Source organism: Leiobunum rupestre, chromosome 4 (assembly GCF_980474605.1).
Source record: "Leiobunum rupestre chromosome 4, qqLeiRupe1.1.hap1, whole genome shotgun sequence".
In the NCBI taxonomy this organism is placed as follows: domain Eukaryota; kingdom Metazoa; phylum Arthropoda; class Arachnida; order Opiliones; family Sclerosomatidae; genus Leiobunum; species Leiobunum rupestre.
The window spans coordinates 45329813-45351529 of NC_143387.1; the positions used below are offsets into that span (position 1 = coordinate 45329813).

The following is a 21717-nucleotide window of genomic DNA, read 5'->3' on the forward strand; positions in this document are numbered from 1 at the left end:
ATTCTTCTATAGTTAGGCTTAGGGGAATTGTTCGCGTGATATAGTTCATTTATTGACGTATGTAAGAGGGCCAATCATAAACGGTAGAGTACAACGAAAGATAAAACCATCTATCAGGTGACTGATAAAGATATTTTTTCTTACGTGTAGCTTCATAAGTCTTGGATTTTGTCTTAAAAGGTCAACTTTAATTAAGCGTTTAATTTAAGCTTCGAAAATGAAATAATTAACTATCATAATATGGATTTTTTAATTCTGGGAATTGGGGAATACATTTTTCAAAGCGTAAAACGAAAAATCGAAAAGAAACGAAACGTAAGCTATTTGTTTATTATAAATACGAATGGCTTTTTATTCATTTTTAATATTAATATTCTTTAATATTCAATATTCGGTATTAAAAATCGCTAATGTAATAACACGTAAAAGCAAGATTAGTAAGAAATTACTATTGATATCTATCGAAAAGGGTAAACTTCCGCGTGAGTCAGACATCTTACTTAATCTCAATAATGTAACTCTTAAAATACACAACTTATTTTACAAACTTTAATTATATTGATGGCGAGGAGTGATATAGAATTCAATCTTACAGTACTATTAGTTTAAAATTCTTAAAGAACGGTTATGTGGAATATATGAATATATTACTCTAATTAAAGAGAGTATTAAGTTTAAATTTCCGTAAAGGCTTAGGTGGAATACAATATATTAGAAATATATTCTTTCACAATTCAATATTTCAGCTTAGCCAAACGTCTGGAATTACGAACAGTGAGGACATTTCTACGAATACAACGACCAGCGACCACTGCGATGAGAAAAGAAGCGAAGAGCTAGTTCAAACTTTGAACTTTTGGCAAGAAAAACCTCAAAAAGAAGTAACGTAGTTGAGCACTTCGCTGGAATATGCTTTGGAATTATACTTATTTAGAGAAGAGTTTCGTGTAAGCATATATGACTAAATGTAAGATCGAAATATTTACAACTTATTTAGGAACAAGGAGATGATCGATCGTCTTCGGGCAAACATATCGAAAATCTGGAAGGAATGCTACTAGATGGAAATACCTTTAACACTTACGCAATTGGAGAGGTAAACAAATAATTTTTTATTTCAGTTTATCAATTATTTGTAAATATAATACGCGAGTGATAATAATATCTGGCGCGTACGTAGTTAGGCAAAAAGAAGAATTTGAAGTCAAACCTCAGCTTTCAAGTTTGCGTATTAAATGAGTCAATAATATTTTTAAATTTTCAGAACGCAAAAGTAACGGGTGTAGAATACATTGAAAAGCAGCTGGTTACGAACATCCATATATACAATTCCGAGTCTAGCCAAGGTACCAATATTTTCCTACGCAGATAATAAAAGATTAAAAAGTTTATTTTATTTTCCCCCCCGAAAATTTAGAGCGAGAAGCGCGGAAGAATTTACTTTCTATTCAGGAATTAAAGGAAAAATGTGATAAGTGTGACGAAAGTAACCATTGTTTAAAATTTTTAAAATACTTAATTTCATATCATAAATTGATTTTAAAAATGTGTTTTAACAGAAATTTTAGATGAGTTAAGTGCCAAATTGAACCTTACGAGAGAAAATCAGATAAAATACATTCGTCCACTTAAATCGAATGAAGATATTCACTATGATTTCGATGAAGTTTACATTAATTTGGAAATAGAAACAAATAGCTCATCTTTGAGTGACGATAGAATTGACGACATTGAGCCTAAACGCGTTTTGATTTATGGAAAATACGCATCTGGAAAGACTACTTTTATTTTTAAATCAATTAGAGATATCGCGAAGGGAAACTGTCCCTACTTTCGGAATTACTCGAGAAAACCAATCATAATATACTGCGATTTAAGTAATTACGATGAGATTTTGAAAGAGAAAAGCGTTCACGACATTTTAATGGACTTCTCTCTTAAATATCACCCTAAAGTTACGGAAGAACTATTGAAAACATATAGCAATCATATTATTTGCTATTTAAATGGGTTTGATTCCTTGGACAAAGGTCCTCAGGAAAAGATTCTGAAGTTTTTCAAGAGAGATTCGATTGAGGACCCGAGTCCCTTTTGTTTTTCTACGTTGTTTCTAGCTTCTTCCTTCCTGAATAGAACAACTCTAAAAACATTTGAATTTTACTTCGATAAAACCATCACCATGGTTGGAATGCCGAAGGATTCCTCTTTCACTTTAGTCACCAAAATATTTGGCCAAAATACGTTAGGAAAAGATATATTTCTACAGCAATTGAAGAATTTAGATTTATTGTTTTTATTGGAAATGTCTCCGTGGATGGTACATTGCGCGTGTCACGCTCACAATCGTATGAAAAGAAACAGCAGAGGGTTTTTCCTCAGAAGACTTCTTCGCCTTCTGGTTGAGGAATACATTCTTAGACAAAAGCCAGAGTTGAAACAATTGAATAGCGAAGTTTCCGATACTATTAGTAGAATCGGCGAAATTGTTTATAACGGATCGAAAAATCTACAACGCTCTTCGATCAAGGAAAATATGAACGAAGACGATTTAAAAATGTTGTTGTCACTGGGATGGCTTAAGCGAAATGACGACGACTCATTCGTTCCTACAAATCAAATTTTCTTGGAAGTTATTATCGTTGAGTACCTTAACTGTAGTATAGCGAAACTGAAACTGGAGGAACAAATTCAGCGCTTTAAAAGCAATTTAGAACGCGAGGTCGACGTTGTAGTAGACCTTTCGAACGAATACTTTTTAAAGCATATGTACATTACGCATAGAGAGAAACTATTCATTTTATCACTGTCAGCTCAAAACCAATACGAATACCGTATGAAATTTTACATTTATCGGGACTTCGAAGAATTACTCGAAAAAAGAACAACGCATTTTTCCATAGACATCACGAAAACGGAAGGCATGGAAATTGAAAATATCCCTCATCTCTTGCCGATTCCTTTTAAGGGAGAGCATTTCTTGATAGATCTAATAGGATTTAATCACGGTGAAATCACTATTTCTCTCAAGTATCTAAACTCTGGCACCGATATTTCTTCGAGTAATAGATCATTAGATAAAACCTTAACTTTATACAGCTACCGCATTCGCGTCATGGACATTGGATTTCATTACCAACTGACAACTAATAGCAGCGACGTCTTTCCTATCGCGAATTTCGTGATAGGCATTAACGGCATACTCCTAGCCTGGAACGTTCACGATTTGCTTTTTTCCGTCACCGATCTTTCAATCGTTTCCGATTTCAAAAATTTAAATTTTTCATCCAGAGTTTTAAAAATTGGCTTCGGCTTTAAAGCGTCCGGCGAAGATGTAGCTGAAAATAATACTCAATCTTGTTTTAGGAATTTCGAAGAGTACATGAGCTCCCATTACGATCCTGGATGTTACATTTTACGAACTGAAAATGACAATCTCTTAACCGCGATTTTAGACTACACCAGACTAAACTACTGAAAAATGAAAGAATTGAATACTCTCGGAAAAAGTTGAATTAAAGAAATACTCAACTGGATTAAAAGCCAGATTACTACTTCACTATAAACCTTAATATTGCTCGGACCTGATTGTGATATCGAACTCGAACTTGGTGATCAACTTTCATATTTAGCGAATGCAATAAATACGTTTCTTACTCATGTATATTTAACTTTAACTGTCTTAACTTTCGTATTTAGCTATAACAAGCATTTAAAGACGTAATAACTGTATTCATTTGATATATAATATCGATTTCGGCAAACCGTACGACGAACGGAGCTTTATCATTTATATCGTGCCTTCAGAACTGTTTTAGTCTGTAATTGTTCATAGCATTGGATTAAAAATTATTTATGTATATTCAAATAAGTGTGTTTTTAAATTTCGTAGAATATAAATATAAATTTAGCATAGACAGATAATTTTTATAATTGGGCCAAGCTGGGCTAAAATAAAGTTCAATTCTAGACTCAGACGAGAAAAATAGAACACGAGATGGAATTAGTAGAAATAAGATTAGCGAACATTAGACGAAGTGCAAAAACAGAAGCCATCCACTCTTACTTTAGCTCTCAAAATATAAGAAAAAAGGGAAGATTTCATTTTCTTTATCAGGGAACTCGGGTCGTTCTAATTTAATCTATTTGTCTGACTTCCCTTTCCGAAACTCTCTTTATACCTACGAAACATACAGGCATAAGATCGACTTAGCGGCGCGTGGCCCATGGTTCCTGAAATCCGCCAGAGTGACAGTGTTTGCCAAAAATTGCAGCTAGGGGTCTGTTTTCTCTCTAGATATAGAGATTGCCCAAATTTTTGCGAGTGCCTTCTTTAGGATTTAAAAATAGAACAACTTTAAAGATGCGGTTATAGAGAGAGAAGCAGGCTTTGAACTTGCGTCTGAAATGATGCTACTGAATGCTGACGAGTCACGTACTCGCCGACTTTGGATAAATCAACAACGAGTTATAGTTATTCCGCGAAATATTTTACCATCTGTTTATTTACGGTGATGCAGTTGAATATAGTAAACACGCAAAGACTGTACGTTTCATTCGTTATTGTACTATTAGGTAAGACACTCTTCATTTAATCCCTTTATAGTCGGCCTCAAACATTCCAAAATGTTTTGTTCTTTATCTCGCGTAAGGTATCGTAGTTCTGAATTTCCAATTTTCCTTATCTCTCAATAATATCGTGTATTTTCATTGACGCGAACATTTTCTGGCAATAAACGAAAGTCGTTTTTTCAAGAATGAAATCGTTGCTATCACTGATAGTTTGTCTATATGAAATTTAATGTTATTAATTATTATTAGCTTATTAGATTAGTAATTTACATTTGACCAACGACGCGTGTGTGCTTTTAAAAATACCAAACCAAAGAGAAAGCTAAATCAATATTGTATTATTTGAATGAAAACCAACTACCTCAACTAAAACACTTAAACGTAGCCTATTGCTAGCAGTTTTACGAGTGTTGCTTTTGCATCATGCTGTTTGGTGGACGCTTAATATCGTGTTGCGATAAATTAAACCGCCTATTTCCTTTACAAAACGATGAGGTTAACTTCAGTTTGAAGAAAACAAACTAAGGTATATTTAGCAAGAGCTAACTAAATGTCGCCTTATGACGATTAGAGTTGGGCCAAGGTAAAGGGTTATTGATCCGCATACGGAGACTGTCGGCCGGCGCCCCTAAAAGTTCCCCTCGATATTTCATCCGCATACACCTAGAGTTCGCGTGTACACCAACGAACACTAGCGTATTCGCTCGCGTCCGAGTGATGCTATAGGCCGTAGCGCGATTACACTCTTAATAGTTGAACATTTCGCAATGCGCTTTAAAAGTATCATTACCATTTCCGTGAACTTAAAGTTTTATGTACTAGCCAGGTTGACGTCCTCAACGCAACTCTGCAACACCACTCATTTAATACTGGACAAGGAATGCCACTACAACTGTTTGGAAGAACAAGAATCAACGACAAAACTCGTATGCGAAGATGGTAAAAAGTTGCTCTATTTTTCTTACGTTCCTTAAATGTTTCTTAAATGATGGAAATCTTTTGGAAACTTTTCATTTTAGACGGAGCCCGTGTTGTAAAATGTCACGAAGTGAGCTGTACGGTTGGAACGTGCGAATCCTTCTCGTGTCTACCAGCGGAACGGCAACTTCGTGGAAAATGCCAAGAAAAAACTCCCCCCGAAATTGCGAGACTATGCGCAGGTACATTGAAATCATTCATCAATTTTGAAAGTCGGTAGGGGTTAATATTAAAATTAAATATTTTGGTTAACGTTAACTTGCAATATTGTTTGTTTCCGAGTCTGTGCGAGTTAAGTTCTTGAATAGTACTGCTTTATGGTTATACAAAAAAAGCTAAAATAGAAAATTATATTTTTCGTCGACAAAAGGTCGGCAAACAGTATCGGTGCCTGGTCCGAATAATACCTCTTGGACCCACGTCGGCTAGCCCGTCCAAAGATATATTTAACGTACAGAAGCCTTTCGTATCGATATGTGTACCCGCCAATATTTTAAAACTTAGGCGCGAATATTTACCCTCATCAACTTTTGGGATTTTTCTTAAATTCGAAACGAAACAAGAGTCAACGACCCTTTTTCCTAAAAAGTGTTTTTTAATGTGCTTAATAGTGGTACATTGTTACCAAATAGAGTATAGGGAATTAATAAATACTATATACGCTTCTTACCATCTCGGAACAATGCTACCCTATCAATTAAAATAAATATTCAAGACACGTAATAGTGATTGATTTATATATTGTCCAATAGAAGTTCACTTTGAGGAAAGAGGATGGTGGTCTAATTTGCTAATTCTACCAATTGCCGTGATTCCAGCTTTAATACTTATTTATATCGTTGTCAGACACATACGACCCCATATTCAAAGGTATATCACGATCTGATTAAGCGAACTTGAGGGTAATACCTGAATATCTCTTCAGAGATTCAAATCGAGAAGTGGAACCGACGTGGGTGCCCCTGAAAAGCTCATCTTCTCAACAACAGTTTGAAATGTCGAACGGGTTTCTCCCGAAGGAATTCGTCACGAATGACGACTCGATTCCTAAAATTCGAATTGTACCTCCGTCACTGGAAGACTCCAGCTACGTAAGTTCTTCAGTCTATAAGGAAAAATAACCAATATTGTCACGTACCCTAGGAAAAGTCATTTCATTTTTTTCCCAGCTCGACGGTTGAAAGTGAATGAACTAATTACGAAAATAAGGGGCAATCGAAATATATTTTGCTATTGTATAATTTTGTTGTAAGTTCGCAACAGATTTGGGATTTTTTCCAGTAAATATTTTATGAAATCTTTGCGTGTGTTTTTTCAAAACTAATACCAGTATTCGAATTAATTAGGAAGATTTTTTTGTATTGTCACGTCGAAAGTAATATATGAAAACTAAAATAGCTCTCGTATTGGTGTTCTACCCCCTTAACCAGACTGGCGCGTGAAACGCTTGACTGATTTATTTTCTTCCGGCTTCTTAGTCTTCTGGATTTACATTATTCAAAATAAAGCGAGGATAAAATAATTTCGGACGCTTAAGCCCCGACTAAAAGCTTCGAGATAAAAAATAACCGAAGATTTTATTAAAGTTTGATATTGTTTTGGCTAGACGAAAAAAATGTTAATAATATTAAAACGAAAATTCTGGGTAAACAAAGAATCGGTCCCTTACGGTCTCAATTTCAAAATAAATCTTATCATTTAGACCCCATCTGGCTTAGGTAAATAATCCACAGGAGAAAATATAAAATTAAAATTAAACCCACTGAAAGTATAAATCTCTTTAAAAAAATTTAATTTAAAATATTAAATTCATAAATTGATAAAATTATTTCACCTAATCAATAATATAATTTATCAAAAAATTGTTGTGGTTTAATATCTCATGGTTAAAACGATTTACTACGAATACGAGCGGAGACATTGAAGGTCGTCTTTAGTTTGAAATAGATAGATGGATAGATATATAAGTTATAAGACGCGCGTTATATATATATATAACGCGCGTCACATAACTTCGGCATAATCGTGTTGTATATATCTTATCAATTGCCGACAAGGACAATTTCCATAAGTTCTCTAGCCATTCGTTCTGACCTCGGAAGAGTTAGTTTGAAGAATTATTGTTCTTAAGCATCCTAATTGTCGAGATAATATTAAAATATAAATAGAGTCAGCAAGGAATTTTCCCGAAGACAACCTAGTTATTCGAGCCATGTCCGTTCTGTGTCGGCGGCCTACGAGAGTGGCCTCCTAGTCGGAGTAGTAACCGGTTTGAAAATACGGGAAATCTTCTCGAGGTGGAGTAGCACCGCTTGTGGGCTACGAGGGAAAAAGTTCATCGCCATAAATTATTTACTCGAGAATATCGGACCGTTGTTTTTACTTCATTTCGCGATGTCGAGGAGCGCGTAGATTGAGTGTCTCTGAAATTATTACTATGTTCAAGAGGTCCGCGCTGCTAGAACTCTCGCGGTGATAGTTGAATAAATGGTAAAGCCATATTTTGGCAATGTATTTATTGTACATGTTCGTTTCGTCACTGTTTCAAAGTATCCATTATGGGATAGCTTCTGACACTATTGTTGGTGAGTATGATATAATTACAGACTTTTTCATGATATAAATATTATCTTTACTTAGTTGATTTGTGAGCCTATCGATATTATTTATATTTAAGCATTGATCTTTATTTATTAACTTCATAAAAAGAATAACGTAATAAACGTTATTTATTATTCTTTATGTAATTAATTGGTAAACCAAATAAGGGCTTAGAAAGTAATTTATGCGCTAGTTTTAACATTTAGCGGAATTCCGGTAACAAAACTATTCTTCTTATAGTGTATATATATATATATATCACTAGATCCTCTTAGACGTATGATAAGGGTTACGTAATTTGACTGGGGGAAATTATTGATGGAAAACAAGTTGTTTTTCTGTCTGCACCGTTTATCTTTTTCGGAGTGGCACGCGTTCCCCTAATACCAGAGCCAGATAAAGGACTAGGGCTAATAGGCACTGTCCTATGGGCCCCCACAAACAGAAGGCCCCCCCACCCAGTACTGATTAAATCAATGGATTTTTCCACGGGACACGCGAGTTTGGCGTTTTTACGCTTTCCTTACATAGGCCCCTCCCAAAATCTGCCTAGGGCCCCACCTTCAGTAACTCCGGTACTGCCTAATACCCACAAGGTATCCGGCTTTCCAAGATTCTTTGGCTTTTAAATATGAGCTTAAAGCGTAATTTATGCAATTAATACCGCAAAAAAATGGTACTTTCCCGTAAATTTCCACCAACAGATTCGCAATGACCATAAGTATAAATGATATTTCCAAAATATATATTTTACGCAATAATTAGCAATACATGTACTGGCGTTTTTTTAATTAGAGGAAGCCAGCAATTATACGCTGTGCCCTATGTCTGGAACTATAACAGTGCAGCGAGGAACTTGTTACTACAGTTGTTCGCGTAGTCTGAAGTCATTTACTTCCGGGTCGGACGAAAACTTTATCTGCGAAGACGGTAAAATAAAGAATAATTTTTGAGTTGGAAATTTTGAAAATATTAAAAACCAATAACTAATTACGAAGACGGAATCACTCCGCTGTCTTGCAATAGCACCGGGAAGTGTCCGGTCGGAACTTGCGAAATGGTCGTCTGCGAAAATGAAACTGGACCTTCGAGATGTTACAAACGGAAAACTTACCGGACTCGACTGTGCGTAGGTGAGACTATTTATTTATTTTGGGCAATTTTAAGTAAACGAACTTTGCGAAGAAGCTAAGAAGCGAACCGCGCGTATCATAAACAATTAAACAAAGGCAATAAATTATTACAAACAGGCGCGGTTCTAGAAAATTATTCTAAGGTGGGCCCATACTTCAGGAAATAATAGGGGGTGGGAAAGGAAATCGAATATAAATCCAAACTTTTTGGGTGGGCACGGGAATCGCGCCTGTCTACAAACATAACATAATTCTACTGATTTTTGGAATCATGAGACCAAGGACCTTTATTGACTCGAATGACTGAGTGAAGCAGCGAAAACCAGGAAAGAAATTGGAAGTTGACAGTTTTGTCGTTAAAAAATCCAAGAATAAGAAATTAAGGAAGTAGACAATTTTTAAAAGATGCTGCTTCATCTTCAATCTTTTCAAAAAAAAGTCTCTTTCCCTTCGTTTTAACTTGAAACAAACCTTTACTCGGTGATATGAATAAACACAAATTGTAAAGAATAGAATAACCGATATGATAAAATTAACATAGACAGGTATAGTTGAAAGCAAATTTCTTGATTATCCTTTGATGTGTTCAATTTAATTTTCCCTATCAACGAATTAATTATTTACAAAAACTATATAGTAAACTATTTTTTTTTCAAATAAAATTTTTAGACCATTAAAAATAACTTTATTTATAGATAGTATGTTCAATTTTTATTTATTAATAAAATATATTTATAATTTATTATAAAAAATAAAAAATTAACACAAAACCCCATTAGAACTAAAATCGCCAAAAAAAATCGTATTTATGACCTTGACTAAACAGACGATGGCTCAATTCTGGTATCGAATTCGGGAGCATCGAAGTTATATTATGGGTTATACACGGGTTTTTTTCTAAAGAGGTCAGGGTGTTTCTTGGCGAAAAGCGATTTTAAAACCATTTTTTTTAAATGAGAGTTTCACTCTAAATAGGTTAATTTTTTTTACGAAAATGATTGACGAAATTTGATAACGTGTAGACAAATACGTAACTATTGTATCAGTGTCATAACTAGGCCTATGCGATGCATTAGGGCCTACTTTATTTATAGGGGCCCTCAAGCTCAGTCGACCGCCTTGACGAGTGGAAATGTCAGTGTCGTTAGCAAAAAACGAGGCACATTTTCCATTTTTTATCTACGCCACTGTATCGTATTTTTAGATTTTGAAAAACTTACAGATATTTAATATTTCCTTTTAAATTTCTTTACCAGGTTGTAGGAAACCTTGACCTTAAAGGCAATTCGGAACAATAAATAAGAATAATTTTTGGTTTGTCGACAGATTTCACGGGGGCGCAGAAGGAAGTCGAAACGTATAGTTTATCGCGTGTCGTTATTTCGCCATAATCACGTTGAAAATTGCTAAGGAAATTCTTTCCAAAATATAGTGTTTGGGAATACAAAATATATAACTTCTAATTCAGTCCATTAATAGCACGCGGTTGATGCGATCAAAATGCCGCCTAAATAAAAAAAAACTTCTTTGTAGTAGTCAATGAAAACTCAGCGGCAGACTCTACTAATGTTTTAATGTACCATAGTGATTGAGATAATGTTTTTATAGTAGACTTACTGACGCGCCTCAATTAGCCTTTTCAGTTAACATATTGCGAGAAGCTCAATTAGCTGCCAAATTTTCGTCTGTTAAATGCAGTACGGTCATAATGACGGGGTAACACCTTTATTTGAATTTAACCTTGCTAAGAATTAATTTAAATAGCTACGTGTATTTCTAGTTTGCATCTAAACGTCCCAACGCAACCTTGCGTTATCCATTACTCGAAACAGTTGATCAATCTCTCTTCTTGTTGTACTATTACAATGACAGTAATTTTGCTTAAACCTTTTCGTTTCAGCTCAACTTGAAAAAATTAAAACAGTAATAAATTACACTTTAAGAATGAAAGGTAATATAAAAACACAGTTTTGTTATTTATAACCTATAGCGTGCCCGCGTTCAAATGGGCCTCATTAGTGATAGACTTGGTGAAAACATTTCTAAAAAACTACCATAATCTCTAATAACTGACTAAGCATGATCCATTTGTAATATCAAAAGTATCATAAGACCCAAAAGTGTGTCAGAACGGTATAGTAGTTAATGAGAGTTTGTAGCAAAGTAAAAAGGAGAAACGAGGGGGGGGGGCGGAAAATACGTCATCAAAATCGAGGTACTCCAGCGCCGCCGAGTGAGGCGTTTTAGAACGTATGTCTATGGGCGAGTAAATCGAAGAGAGATAATCGCGCTAGACTATAGACTAAATATAATGTTGCTAGTACTATTCCAACTAGTAGGTTATGTAGTCTATAGTGTGACTAGCTCTCACTAGAAATTTTAATAGGCGCGAAGGTACAGCTGACACACTTTTGGGTCTTATTCTACTTTTGGTAATATTGAAACCCTCAAGTAGAATTTATTAATTTTATCACCAGTTTCGTGCAAAATAATATAAGGTTAGTTTTAAAATCGTAGATTAATTTAAAAAAGTTTATATTGAATGGTATTTTTAGATTTATCAGTGACAGAATTATAAGAAGAAAACGGTTGCGTGCCCTTGTTTCTAATTGTTTTCATCTTTCGTAGCGAGTTCATCATTTACGAAACGAAGTTTCACTCTTGTGGATGCCATTTTGTTCGCGGCTGCCATAGTGATGGCGATTTTACTTAGATACACTATTAAAAGGTGATATACTCGTTAACGACAATATCATGCAAGACTCGCGTTGTCTAAAAAAATTGTACTTTCAGGTGTAACAAAAAATCGTCAAGTTCTTTATCAGTGCTTTCCAGTGAGTCAAACAGCAACGTGACTGGTGGATACAATCTTATTCCTAGGCACACTGACAGCTCTGACCCGCCATCTTACTCCACAGTCGTCCAAAGTACCGACACGTCTAGAGTAAGGACTCTTCTAAGATACAGTGGTGGCGCCCGGATACTTTCTTAAGTTAGGCTCTTAACAAGGGGCCCCTTGGAAGGATTTTGGGCAATATTTCATTTCCTAAAGCTAGCAAAATATGGTGTTTCATCTTCCAACATTCAATACAAATTTAAGGAATATTAAAGTTAACCCCAAACGTAACTGGCAGCTAGGAGCAACAAACACAAGGAGAACGCAGCTAGCCTTTAAACACGCTAACGAAGGGTTGTGTACGAATTTCATTGGACGAGCGTCACGAGACTTAACGCTGAACTTTTTACGGGCGGGGGGAAGACAATTTCCGAATTTTCCCCTTCCGACGGCAGCAGGCGCTAAAGCGTCTAGCCAATGAAAAAAGTACGCAAGAAACTCCACGACTTTTGACGAGTTGCGTTCTCCTTGTGTGGGATGTTGTGTTTGTTGCTCCTAGGTGCCACCCCTGCTAAAACATTTAAACGTAATATCTTATTTCCAGTTTTTTTTTGAATTTCAGGAAACGCCGCCACCAACATACACAGACGTAATGAAAGTTTTAAATTCCAAAGCAGCTCAAGTATAGTCAGCGAAAAAGCGATACATGACATTTTAAACGCAATTTATCCCGGGGCGAACCAACTTAAAAATGATCAAGGAGATTTTCACCATAATGATTCCTATAAACTCCCACCGCAATGAATTTATTCCGAACAAGCGTTATATCATTTAAATTTCGGAGTAAACCGTTATTTTTTTAAGCTGATATAAATCAAATATTACGGGCGCTATAATTTTGGATATTATTTCGCGACTGAGCGTCGGTTTCCTATTTTGCCAAATCTCTGTTGTAGGAAAATAAAATACCTTTTGTTTTCGTCCGAAAATCTACGATATTTTGATAAGTTTCATTTCTTTATCAGTACACTTACTCAATAAATAGACAATTTAAGTTTGAATGGTCAACTTTATCTTTGATAAGAATACTGTACAAATCTTTTAGTCCCGACAAATTGGGTTATAAAATTGAACTTCGGTAATAGTAATTTGATTTGTCCAAGTAATAATATTTACAATAAACGCCGGGCTAAAATATAATTATCACCCATATCATGATAAGAGTATGTATGTACAAGAGGAAATGCACGGTATAAAGCCTTTCAAAAGGCAACTGAACCTTAAACCTCGCCGTAGAATGACGTTGTAATCTAGATCTTCGACTATTTTGGTTTTCAACACACGGAAAAACGATTCAAAAGATTTTAGTATTTGCTACTATCCGAAAAGGATAAGGTGTTCGTTATTATAATACTGTTGGTTTGTTTGTTTGCTTGTTTGAACAATTGAAATTATTTTCTTAATTTTTCAAACTAAAACATTTAGTTAAGATTTGTAATTTAGGCAAATCATATTAGAACACTCAAAAACTACACTGAATATTTCTATTGCCTTTTTACACATTTTCGTTAAAATTATGAACTGTTTCATATTATTAGGAAGACGAAGATATTAATAAAGAACACGTCCTGATATGATGTGTAGTTAAAATGGAATTAACGAGAAACTGGAAGATCCGCGTACATTAATTATTAACTCAGCTTTATACTTCGTGTTCGTAGTTATTTCAACGTTTCTGTTTAATTGGTAAATAATAATATTTCCCCAGCATTCAAAATAGATTGAACGCCAATTGAAAGGCTTCGAGGTTTTCAATCTCGGAACAAAATCAATTTATTGCTAGATAACAATAAACCTAGGTTTCATTTTGAGCACCTATTTGAAAACGCGAAATTTTATCTTATTTCATCAAGTGCATAGAGAAAGAGAAGAGTTTATTAAAAGCTCTACAATATTTACGTTATTTAATAACTTTAAAGCGGATATTTTACTATAATATAATTCTATATTAATTTCAGAGACAACTTTTCTAAAGTGCGCATACCCACTAGTTACGTTTGAATGAAACCTTTAGATATTTAGTTTCTGTATAAACCGAAGATATAAAAATTAATTAATGTACCGCTAAATTTAAAACTGAACCCTATTTTTGGAAATCACGCGTCATTTTGATTTTATTACTCAAGTAGGGCAGGTGGAAATGAAATATGAAATGACCTATAGAATTAAATTTGCTTACAATATTAGGTACCCAGTCCTTAAATTATATTTAAAAAATTATATCATTACTTAAAAATTTGGGCTGATATGCTGTTAATTGTTAAGATTTTGTTCATTTCCTCCTGTCCAAAATCACTCGAGAAATACAACTTTTGGAGAATAAAAATTTTAAGAACCATACAAATACATCAAATCTAAAGGTTTACATCAGGCGAAAACCACAATCCACTTCACAAAGTTTATATAAAGGTCAATAGAACGCGTGGTTATAAGAGACATTGGCGTTTCAAACTTAACGATAACTGAAAAATGCGCTGTAAAATCCATTAAAGGTAAGAGAACCTAAAAAGAATTACATCTGGCAAAAAAAACTTCGTAAATATAGCAATACAGTAAGTTATCAGGCACTTTTTTTAGAGATTTAAAGAAATTGAAAATTTCGATCCAGTAATTAACTCGAAACCAATTGAAACCGTAGTGATCTCGGATTCTGTCGTTTTGTAGAAATGAATCGATAATGCTCTTATAACGCGTTCATTGAGAGTTGAAATACGAAGGTATTATATTAATTTTCTTCTCCGAAACACGTCTAACCGGGTGAAAATGGGATTTATAATTTCAAAATTCACGTTAATGTAAAGATGCTTAGGCCTATATTGGTAGCTAGCGTCAAGTAGAATATGTTTGAAAAAACAGAGAATAAGTCATTCGAAAAGGCTAACGTGGTTTATATAAAGAATCAACTCAGTTCTATCCTCAACAATTCAGAGAAACAATTTTTTTGAGTAATCTACGTGAAACTTCTTATATAATATCGAAGCGAGTTTTATATCCTTAGCATAAACCGAAGTTAATCACAAGTATTTGAGGCACGTAGTGTAATTACAATGTTCGATATTCTGCGTGACGCTAACTAGTGTCTCCAACCGTGTAAAGTTTAAAAGGTGCTAGAAGAATTTGTTAAAAGATTTGAAGATATACAATATCTTTGAAGAATCATTAGTTTGTTTTTATAGTGAGTGTGTATATATTATATTGGGCGTGAAATATATCTATATTTTATAATATTTTTTCGCTAATAATTATCCATTGAAAATATAAAACAAATATTATATTTTCATATATATGGTAACTTTGATAACGAGTCTCTTTGGCTTAAATGTTTCATCGTAATTATACCTGGTATTCCATTACTTAAACTTTACTTACTTAATAACGATCTACGGAGCTACGATTTGGAATTCTTAAAAAATTCCCGATTTGCATTCGTCATTTTTGTACGTTTCTAGATCCGTACTCTATCTATTAAGCGTCGATAATTGATTAATGTAGAAAGTTTTTAAAAAATCCAACTATTACTTTTTAACTATTTCGCGTATTCCGAGAAAACCACTTAGCGTACGAGAACATACAAACTCTTTTTAAAATTAGTAAACGTTTTGGGAGTCCACGAATTATAAAATTCGTAAAATTATTAAATATTATTTTGACAAATTAATACTTATCTAAAGATCACAATCGCTCTTTCGAGTAAATTCAATGAAAGCTAAATTTAGCGTACCGTCGTTATTCATTTGGCCCACCGATTAACAATAAATAAATAAATGATTGAATGAGGATGACACTTGATTTCCAATGAAATATAGGAAGAGATGGGGGTTTTTTTTCTTACGAAAGTATAAGTTGTACATCGTGTTTCTTCAATGAGGTGTTTGAGCGACATCCGCCGAATGCATTGGAGGTACTACATGTATATCATCGAGATAGATATCGGATCTTCCCCCGATTTTTGGCTTTAACTGATAACTTTCGATTTGGCAAAACAATCGTCGAGGAATTCTTCCATCGTAGAAAATAAGTGATTTTTAACGCCATATAAAGAATGGTTGTGATCCGGATATACCTGGATAAATAACGGAAGATGTTACTCGAGCTACAAAAATCAATTTAAAAAAATATAAATATATAATTTGCTACTTTATTCCTTTTTTTTCTGTAAAATTGTCCGTGCTCCGTATAAAAGAGTTTTACCATGGCCCGGGGATATAAAATTTAGAAAGGCCCTTTAAAAGTTTGAGATCAACAATAACGTATCTATGTCGTATCGGGCAGTTTAGCTCAAGTTCTCTAAGGTTGGCGTTTATCCCCGGGTTTTATTGGGAGTGCCTTTGGGGTGGAAGATGAGGTGCTTTTGACGTCATAAGCGGAATAGGATGGAGGGGGGGGGGGGCGTTACGAGAAAAGAAGGGAAATTACATCTTATGACGTCTACGTCCCTAAAAAAGCCGGATGACCGGCGCGTCACTGAGAATGAGACAATCGTACCCGCTCTAGTTGAGCCGTTAAATTAATTATGGCTGTGGATTGGAAAGTCTAATGAAATAATGACTACTAAATTTACCTGAGTTTGGAAAGACAAACCCGCGACAATCAACGCTTTCATAAGCATAACTGAATGTTGGAAATGAACTTTTTCTAAGACGATAAAAAATATATGTAAATATTAAATGGTATTCTAAAATAATAAATATAAATCAAATTAACAGACCATCCGCGGTACCGTGTACTACTAGAAACTTTTTATCCTTGAGATTAGCTGCCTTTAAATTAACGCTAGATTTCTCATATCCGATATAATTTTCTTCCGGTTTCGGCGATTGCATATAACGTTCGGCGAAAGCGGCATCTAATTGAGAGCAAATTAAACTGTTCAACAAGTGATCCAAGAGTAGAGGATACTAATACCTAGGAGCAACAAACACAGCACCCCACACAAGGAGAATGCAACCCGTCATAAGTCGTGCATTTTCATTGGTTAGACGCTTTAGCGCCTGCTGCCGTCGGAAGGGGAAAATTCGGAAATTGTCTTCCCCCTGCCCGTGAAACGTGCAGCGTAAAAGCTCGTCCAATTAAATTTGTACACAACACTGCGTTAGCGTATTTAAAGGCTAGCTGCGTTCTCCTTATGTTTGTTGCTCCTATCTAATACTATTACCGTAATATCTCCAGTTTGTAATCGGCGCCACAGAAATTCCGCAGGAAAACGTCCCCAAGTCACTAGCCAACGTCATCACCGAGGAGTAGCCCCCGTACCCCCAGCCCCAAACCCCAATTCGATTACGATCGATGTAAGCGTGTTCATCCGTCAACTTACTGTAACGGAAAACAAATATATCAAAGTCAAGCGTTACGATGAAACCCTATGAATGTTTAGTATTGGCGCCTTCCACTATAGAATTGAGTATTTCGGATGAAATCAATTATTTACTACACCATCCGCATATTTATTGGTGTTCCAAGTAAAATATAATTCATAGAAGCGCGATTTAAAACTTAAATTTGAAATTATTTTTATAAATCAGTCAAGGGTCCGATAGGCCTTTTTATAAAGTAACATTGGCCTTTTTGTTTAGATGTATCGAACGCGTCACTCGTGACGTAGAAGTGACGTTTCACTATGATAGCCAATAGACGCTAGCATACGCTCTATGTAACTATGTCTTATTCAACTTGTTTAAAAGTTCCACGCGCGTCTTGATATTTTAGCGTAAATGGTCTCAAGCGATTTCGCGCGTGCTCTGAAATAAAAAAAATGAGCGAGCCTTTTACGCTAAAATTTTAAAGAGCGCGTGGAACATTTTAACAAATTGAACAAGACATGAATTAAAATTCAACGAGTCGCCGCGGTTTTTGAGCATAAACTAAACTGAACTCCTACGTATCTAGTGACGAAAGCGATACATTAAAAAAATTACGGCAAGCGTAATAACTTTATAGAAAGGCTTATTTGGATTTATTAAAACAATAACTAAAGAGTTAACAAATAAAATTGCTCTCAACAAAAACTAGAATACATATCATAGTTTTAGATCAAAAGAAACTGTCGTAAATCTAATCCAAAATTGACATAAATCATAGAATTTCCTTTTAGAGACCAAAGAGCCCCTTTTATATTAATAAAACCTTTCGTGAGGTTGTCTTACCTGACTACCTCTATGGGATCCCACGCTTCAACTGTCCCCAAATGTTTGTAAATTTCGTGTAAATAACGATCTCCTTGGTATCCACTACCTCGTCCGTCAACGGTGACAAATATTACGTCTTTTTTACTAGACAAATAAGTACCCCACCCAATAGAAAATCGTTCAGATACTGTTTGACTTCCAGGTGATCCGTCTCTGAAATAAAAACAAAACAACGTTGCTTTAGCTTCACATTTAATTGCAAAATGACGCCTTAATATAAGTTATTTTTGAAGAAAGTACTAGTAGAGGTATATACCTTTAAAATAGCTATTTAAAGATTTTAGGAAGACGTTCTCTTTTTCACAAAAAAAAACCCCAGTGGAAAATCCAAAGTCTTTTTTATTTGAACAAAAAATCTTGGAGGACTGATTCGGTAATGGAAACTTCACCATTAATATCGCGTTTCGAGGCGTCTGTCACTTTTCGTTAAAATATTTTGGAAATGGCCAAATCATGTTCCCTCACCCAAGAACACGACACGCGTCACTACGCGAAAGCTTTCATTTTCTTTAAAAAAAAGGAGAGTAAAGAAAAACGAGAATAATCGAAATACTTTCGGACGTAAGACCAAAAATGACGTTTTCCAAATGGAACCACATAAATAACTCATAAGTCCAAATAAAGAATCTCAAAATGTCGTTACTCACAGTTGTAATAGTAGAGGATATTTGATAATTTCCTCTTCGCATAGACCCGGTGGTAAGAGAATTTCTACTTGAGCATCTACATGAAAGACGAAACATACATATGTATTATTTCTAATAAAATTTAAGCTAGTGGTCCATCTGAGGTTACGTAACCGTATGTAGAACGTAAAATAACCGAAAGAGGGCGTCCATTACTTTGGTTGAAAATATGCATCTACGTATTAGCATCGGAGATAATGGACGTGCGCTACTTGAAACGTAAATAAAACGCAGAAAAAACGACAGGGAAGTGACGTAACGCTTGCGGTACGGTTGCGTAACCTCTGGTGGACCACTAGCTTTAGAGTAGAGCACCAAAAATTGTGAAAAATGAAAATGTTTGTAAGTCCAGTGGCGTATTAACCAATATGTTGAATAGGCTTAAGCTTGAGGCCCGGGGAGCATTGGTCCAAAGGTAGCCCCCCCCCCCCTGAGACGAGGCAAAATGAACCATAGAGGGGCTCTATTAAAGGTCAAGCCTAAGAGATCAGGTGGTAATTAATCTGCCACTGTTTGTAACTTAGTTACCGTATGATTTTCATAAAATATTTCTCCGCTGAAAGGAAAAATTTCGTACCATATCCGCTGGACAGTTCCATTGTCTTTTTCTTCATCTGGGGCATTGCTCTATCATCTATTTTTTCCTTCAGATCACTATTGGTGTCCAACAGATATACTGCGAATAAATGGATTACAATGCATCATTGACTGAATTCAAGAGGTTGAAACGTTAAATACGTAACAAACCAGGGGAATCGAGATCTACGGACCATATCTCAATGGTCGGAATTCCTGGTCCCAGACATTCGAGAACGAAATATTTGGCTCCCGGGCTAAATATGGCGTTGTGGTATAAACAGTCCTTCGTGACGTTACAGGTTAAGCAAGTGACTTCTCGAGGAGTGGGGGATCTGAGATCATTCACTCGAAATAAGTGCCTTTCACCAGGCCGTTTGTACAAAGTTGACAAATAATAGCTGTGGTCAAAAATCGTAAATGATTATTTAAATTTTGCAATTTTAATTGCTTTAAAAGCTTACTTACACGCTACGGGAATCTAGTCGGTGGGCTAAGATTCTGACGACATCAAATCGTCCGTGTGTTAGGATTGTTTTAAAGCCTTTACTTTGCTGTAAATATTACGAAATAAATAAATTTTTACTTCTAGTTACAATACCGTCACTTTAATTTTTAGACTCTTTTTAGTACTTAAAATACAGTAATCAATTTTAAAATTAAACAGTTATTTAGCTCTAACGTCATAAACGCGAAAATGCATATAGGGATAAACTAGAGCCTTGAGTCATGATATTATACCTCATTATTTAATCGACTAAAAATAAGCAAGACAATTTGAAGCACTAGAACAATGTTTAGTGTCTACATGAAAATCCTTTTTCTTCTACCTTTCCTCTTTAAAGTGTTGACTCCAAAGTTAACCCCTTGGGTGCTTTTCGCATTTCAACAACAGTCCCCGTAAAGTATTGCCCCCTACCGTGGTCACAGCGTCAAATAAATTAATTTTATCACCCGGCGACAGACTCAGTTTAACTTACGCAGAAATTTATACGTAAAACGTCCCAAAATGCTTAATCTAGTACAATCTCGAAAAGACGTTTTTTAATTTGCGATAAAAATTTGCCGATAAGACTTAGAAGCGTTGCAAATATACTTAAATTATTTAGCTCCCGTACGTAAGTTTTGCAAATCTCAACTGAATACACTAACAGGAGACGACCCGAGGTGATTTTCACCGATTTTGTTTAAATTCGGGGGATAAGTAAACCTCAATGGTACTTGAAATTTCCTAAATGGAAAAGTTTCAACGTGTTTTAGTTTTGCCAAGGTAAACCAACCTACTTTTCCTTATTTAAATTAACATGGATAAATCGAGGATTTTGAGGGTCCCTTTTAAACAATTTAAAATTTACCAATTTTACTGTCATAACCGAAATTTTGTCAATTTACTTGCATTTACCTAATTTACACATTTTACTAGAATTTACCTAGTTTACACATTTTAATAGCGCTTACCTAATTTACGCATTTTACAAGCATTTACCTAGTTTACACATTTTACTAGCGCTTACCTAATTTACACATTTTACTAACATTTACCTAATTTACACATTTTACTAGCACTTACCTAATTTACAGATTTTACTAGCATTTACCTAATTTACACGTTTTACTAGCATTTACCTAGTTTACACATTTTACTAATATTTACCGAAATGTACATGCACCCATTTTTACCTATATTAAATAATATAACCAAATTTACTTGTATTTACCCAATTTGCTTATTTTTTCCCAAATTTACACGCATTTACCCAAATTAACCTGAATTTACCTAATGTGTACTTTTTTATACTTATTTTTTTAGTATTTTAACATTTTAATAAGGGGCGATTTATCCATGTTAATTTCAGAAGGGAAAATATGGTTTTCAGTTATCCAAAACATTTTTTGGTTTCCATGGCAAAACTAAAGCCTGACGAAACTTTCCTGTTGGAAAATTTCTAGTTACATAAATGTCAACTTATCCCCCAAAGTTAAACAAAAAATTACCTCGGGTGGTCTTCTTGTAAGTGGGACGCACCGCCGAAAACGACATCTATCATACAATCCTGGTACTACACTAGAGATGCCACTTGCTTTAAAGTAAT

The 21717-nt window shown here is 34.8% G+C and overlaps 5 protein-coding genes across 10 annotated transcripts in view; 3 read left to right on the top strand and 2 right to left on the bottom strand.

Annotated features, from left to right (window-relative positions):
- The window catches only part of LOC149947957 (uncharacterized), a 534917-nt gene that overhangs the window by 284740 nt on the left and 228460 nt on the right, over positions 1-21717 (bottom strand). The gene's annotated exons all lie outside the window — the stretch shown is intronic.
- On the top strand, positions 169-3891 carry LOC149947964 (uncharacterized). 2 transcript variants are annotated; one of them, XM_090172505.1, is made up of 6 exons: positions 169-315; positions 747-881; positions 998-1096; positions 1265-1346; positions 1418-1486; positions 1560-3879. In XM_090172505.1, exons 1-6 carry the CDS (start codon positions 241-243, stop codon positions 3473-3475), a joined length of 2376 nt encoding a protein of 791 aa, XP_090028631.1. In that variant the 5' UTR covers positions 169-240; the 3' UTR covers positions 3476-3879. The 2 variants fall into 2 exon arrangements, with proteins under 2 accessions (XP_090028631.1, XP_090028632.1); XM_090172506.1 differs by lacking the exon at positions 169-315 and having other exon boundaries at positions 788-947; positions 1560-3891.
- LOC149947965 (uncharacterized) lies at positions 4360-6846 on the top strand. Its single transcript, XM_090172507.1, has 6 exons — positions 4360-4572; positions 5392-5508; positions 5589-5729; positions 6300-6417; positions 6473-6638; positions 6717-6846. Exons 1-6 carry the CDS (start codon positions 4512-4514, stop codon positions 6726-6728), a joined length of 615 nt encoding a protein of 204 aa, XP_090028633.1. The 5' UTR covers positions 4360-4511; the 3' UTR covers positions 6729-6846.
- On the top strand, positions 7570-13178 carry LOC149947966 (uncharacterized). 3 transcript variants are annotated; one of them, XM_090172409.1, is made up of 7 exons: positions 7570-8132; positions 8944-9078; positions 9147-9281; positions 11182-11232; positions 11910-12009; positions 12075-12225; positions 12740-13178. In XM_090172409.1, exons 1-7 carry the CDS (start codon positions 8057-8059, stop codon positions 12803-12805), a joined length of 714 nt encoding a protein of 237 aa, XP_090028535.1. In that variant the 5' UTR covers positions 7570-8056; the 3' UTR covers positions 12806-13178. The 3 variants fall into 3 exon arrangements, with proteins under 3 accessions (XP_090028535.1, XP_090028536.1, XP_090028537.1); XM_090172411.1 differs by having other exon boundaries at positions 7571-8037; XM_090172410.1 differs by lacking the exon at positions 11182-11232.
- Positions 13188-21717, bottom strand: part of LOC149947967 (inactive dipeptidyl peptidase 10-like) — a 178273-nt gene continuing 169743 nt past the window's right edge. For all 3 annotated transcript variants that reach the window (XM_090172413.1, XM_090172412.1, XM_090172414.1), the window contains exons 13-21: positions 20093-20178; positions 19796-20025; positions 19626-19724; positions 19010-19085; positions 18321-18515; positions 17333-17490; positions 16886-17023; positions 16739-16812; positions 13188-16240 (exon numbers count right to left, since the gene is read on the bottom strand). In XM_090172413.1, coding sequence (XP_090028539.1) covers positions 16133-16240; positions 16739-16812; positions 16886-17023; positions 17333-17490; positions 18321-18515; positions 19010-19085; positions 19626-19724; positions 19796-20025; positions 20093-20178 — 1164 coding nt within the window. In that variant the 3' untranslated portion in view covers positions 13188-16132. The remainder of the gene's footprint in view (positions 16241-16738; positions 16813-16885; positions 17024-17332; positions 17491-18320; positions 18516-19009; positions 19086-19625; positions 19725-19795; positions 20026-20092; positions 20179-21717) is intronic.

Coding starts and splice junctions, on each gene's coding strand:
- LOC149947965 (XM_090172507.1), top strand. CDS start 4,512: ATGCAGTTGAATATAGTAAACACGCAAAGACTGTACGTTTCATTCGTT. Junction 5,509..5,588: donor AAAACTCGTATGCGAAGATG/GTAAAAAGTTGC, acceptor TTTTCATTTTAG/ACGGAGCCCGTGTTGTAAAA. Junction 5,730..6,299: donor AATTGCGAGACTATGCGCAG/GTACATTGAAAT, acceptor ATTGTCCAATAG/AAGTTCACTTTGAGGAAAGA.
- LOC149947964 (XM_090172505.1), top strand. CDS start 241: ATGGATTTTTTAATTCTGGGAATTGGGGAATACATTTTTCAAAGCGTA. Junction 882..997: donor AAGAAAAACCTCAAAAAGAA/GTAACGTAGTTG, acceptor CAACTTATTTAG/GAACAAGGAGATGATCGATC. Junction 1,487..1,559: donor ATGTGATAAGTGTGACGAAA/GTAACCATTGTT, acceptor GTGTTTTAACAG/AAATTTTAGATGAGTTAAGT.
- LOC149947966 (XM_090172409.1), top strand. CDS start 8,057: ATGTATTTATTGTACATGTTCGTTTCGTCACTGTTTCAAAGTATCCAT. Junction 12,010..12,074: donor CTTAGATACACTATTAAAAG/GTGATATACTCG, acceptor TTGTACTTTCAG/GTGTAACAAAAAATCGTCAA. Junction 12,226..12,739: donor AAAGTACCGACACGTCTAGA/GTAAGGACTCTT, acceptor TTTGAATTTCAG/GAAACGCCGCCACCAACATA.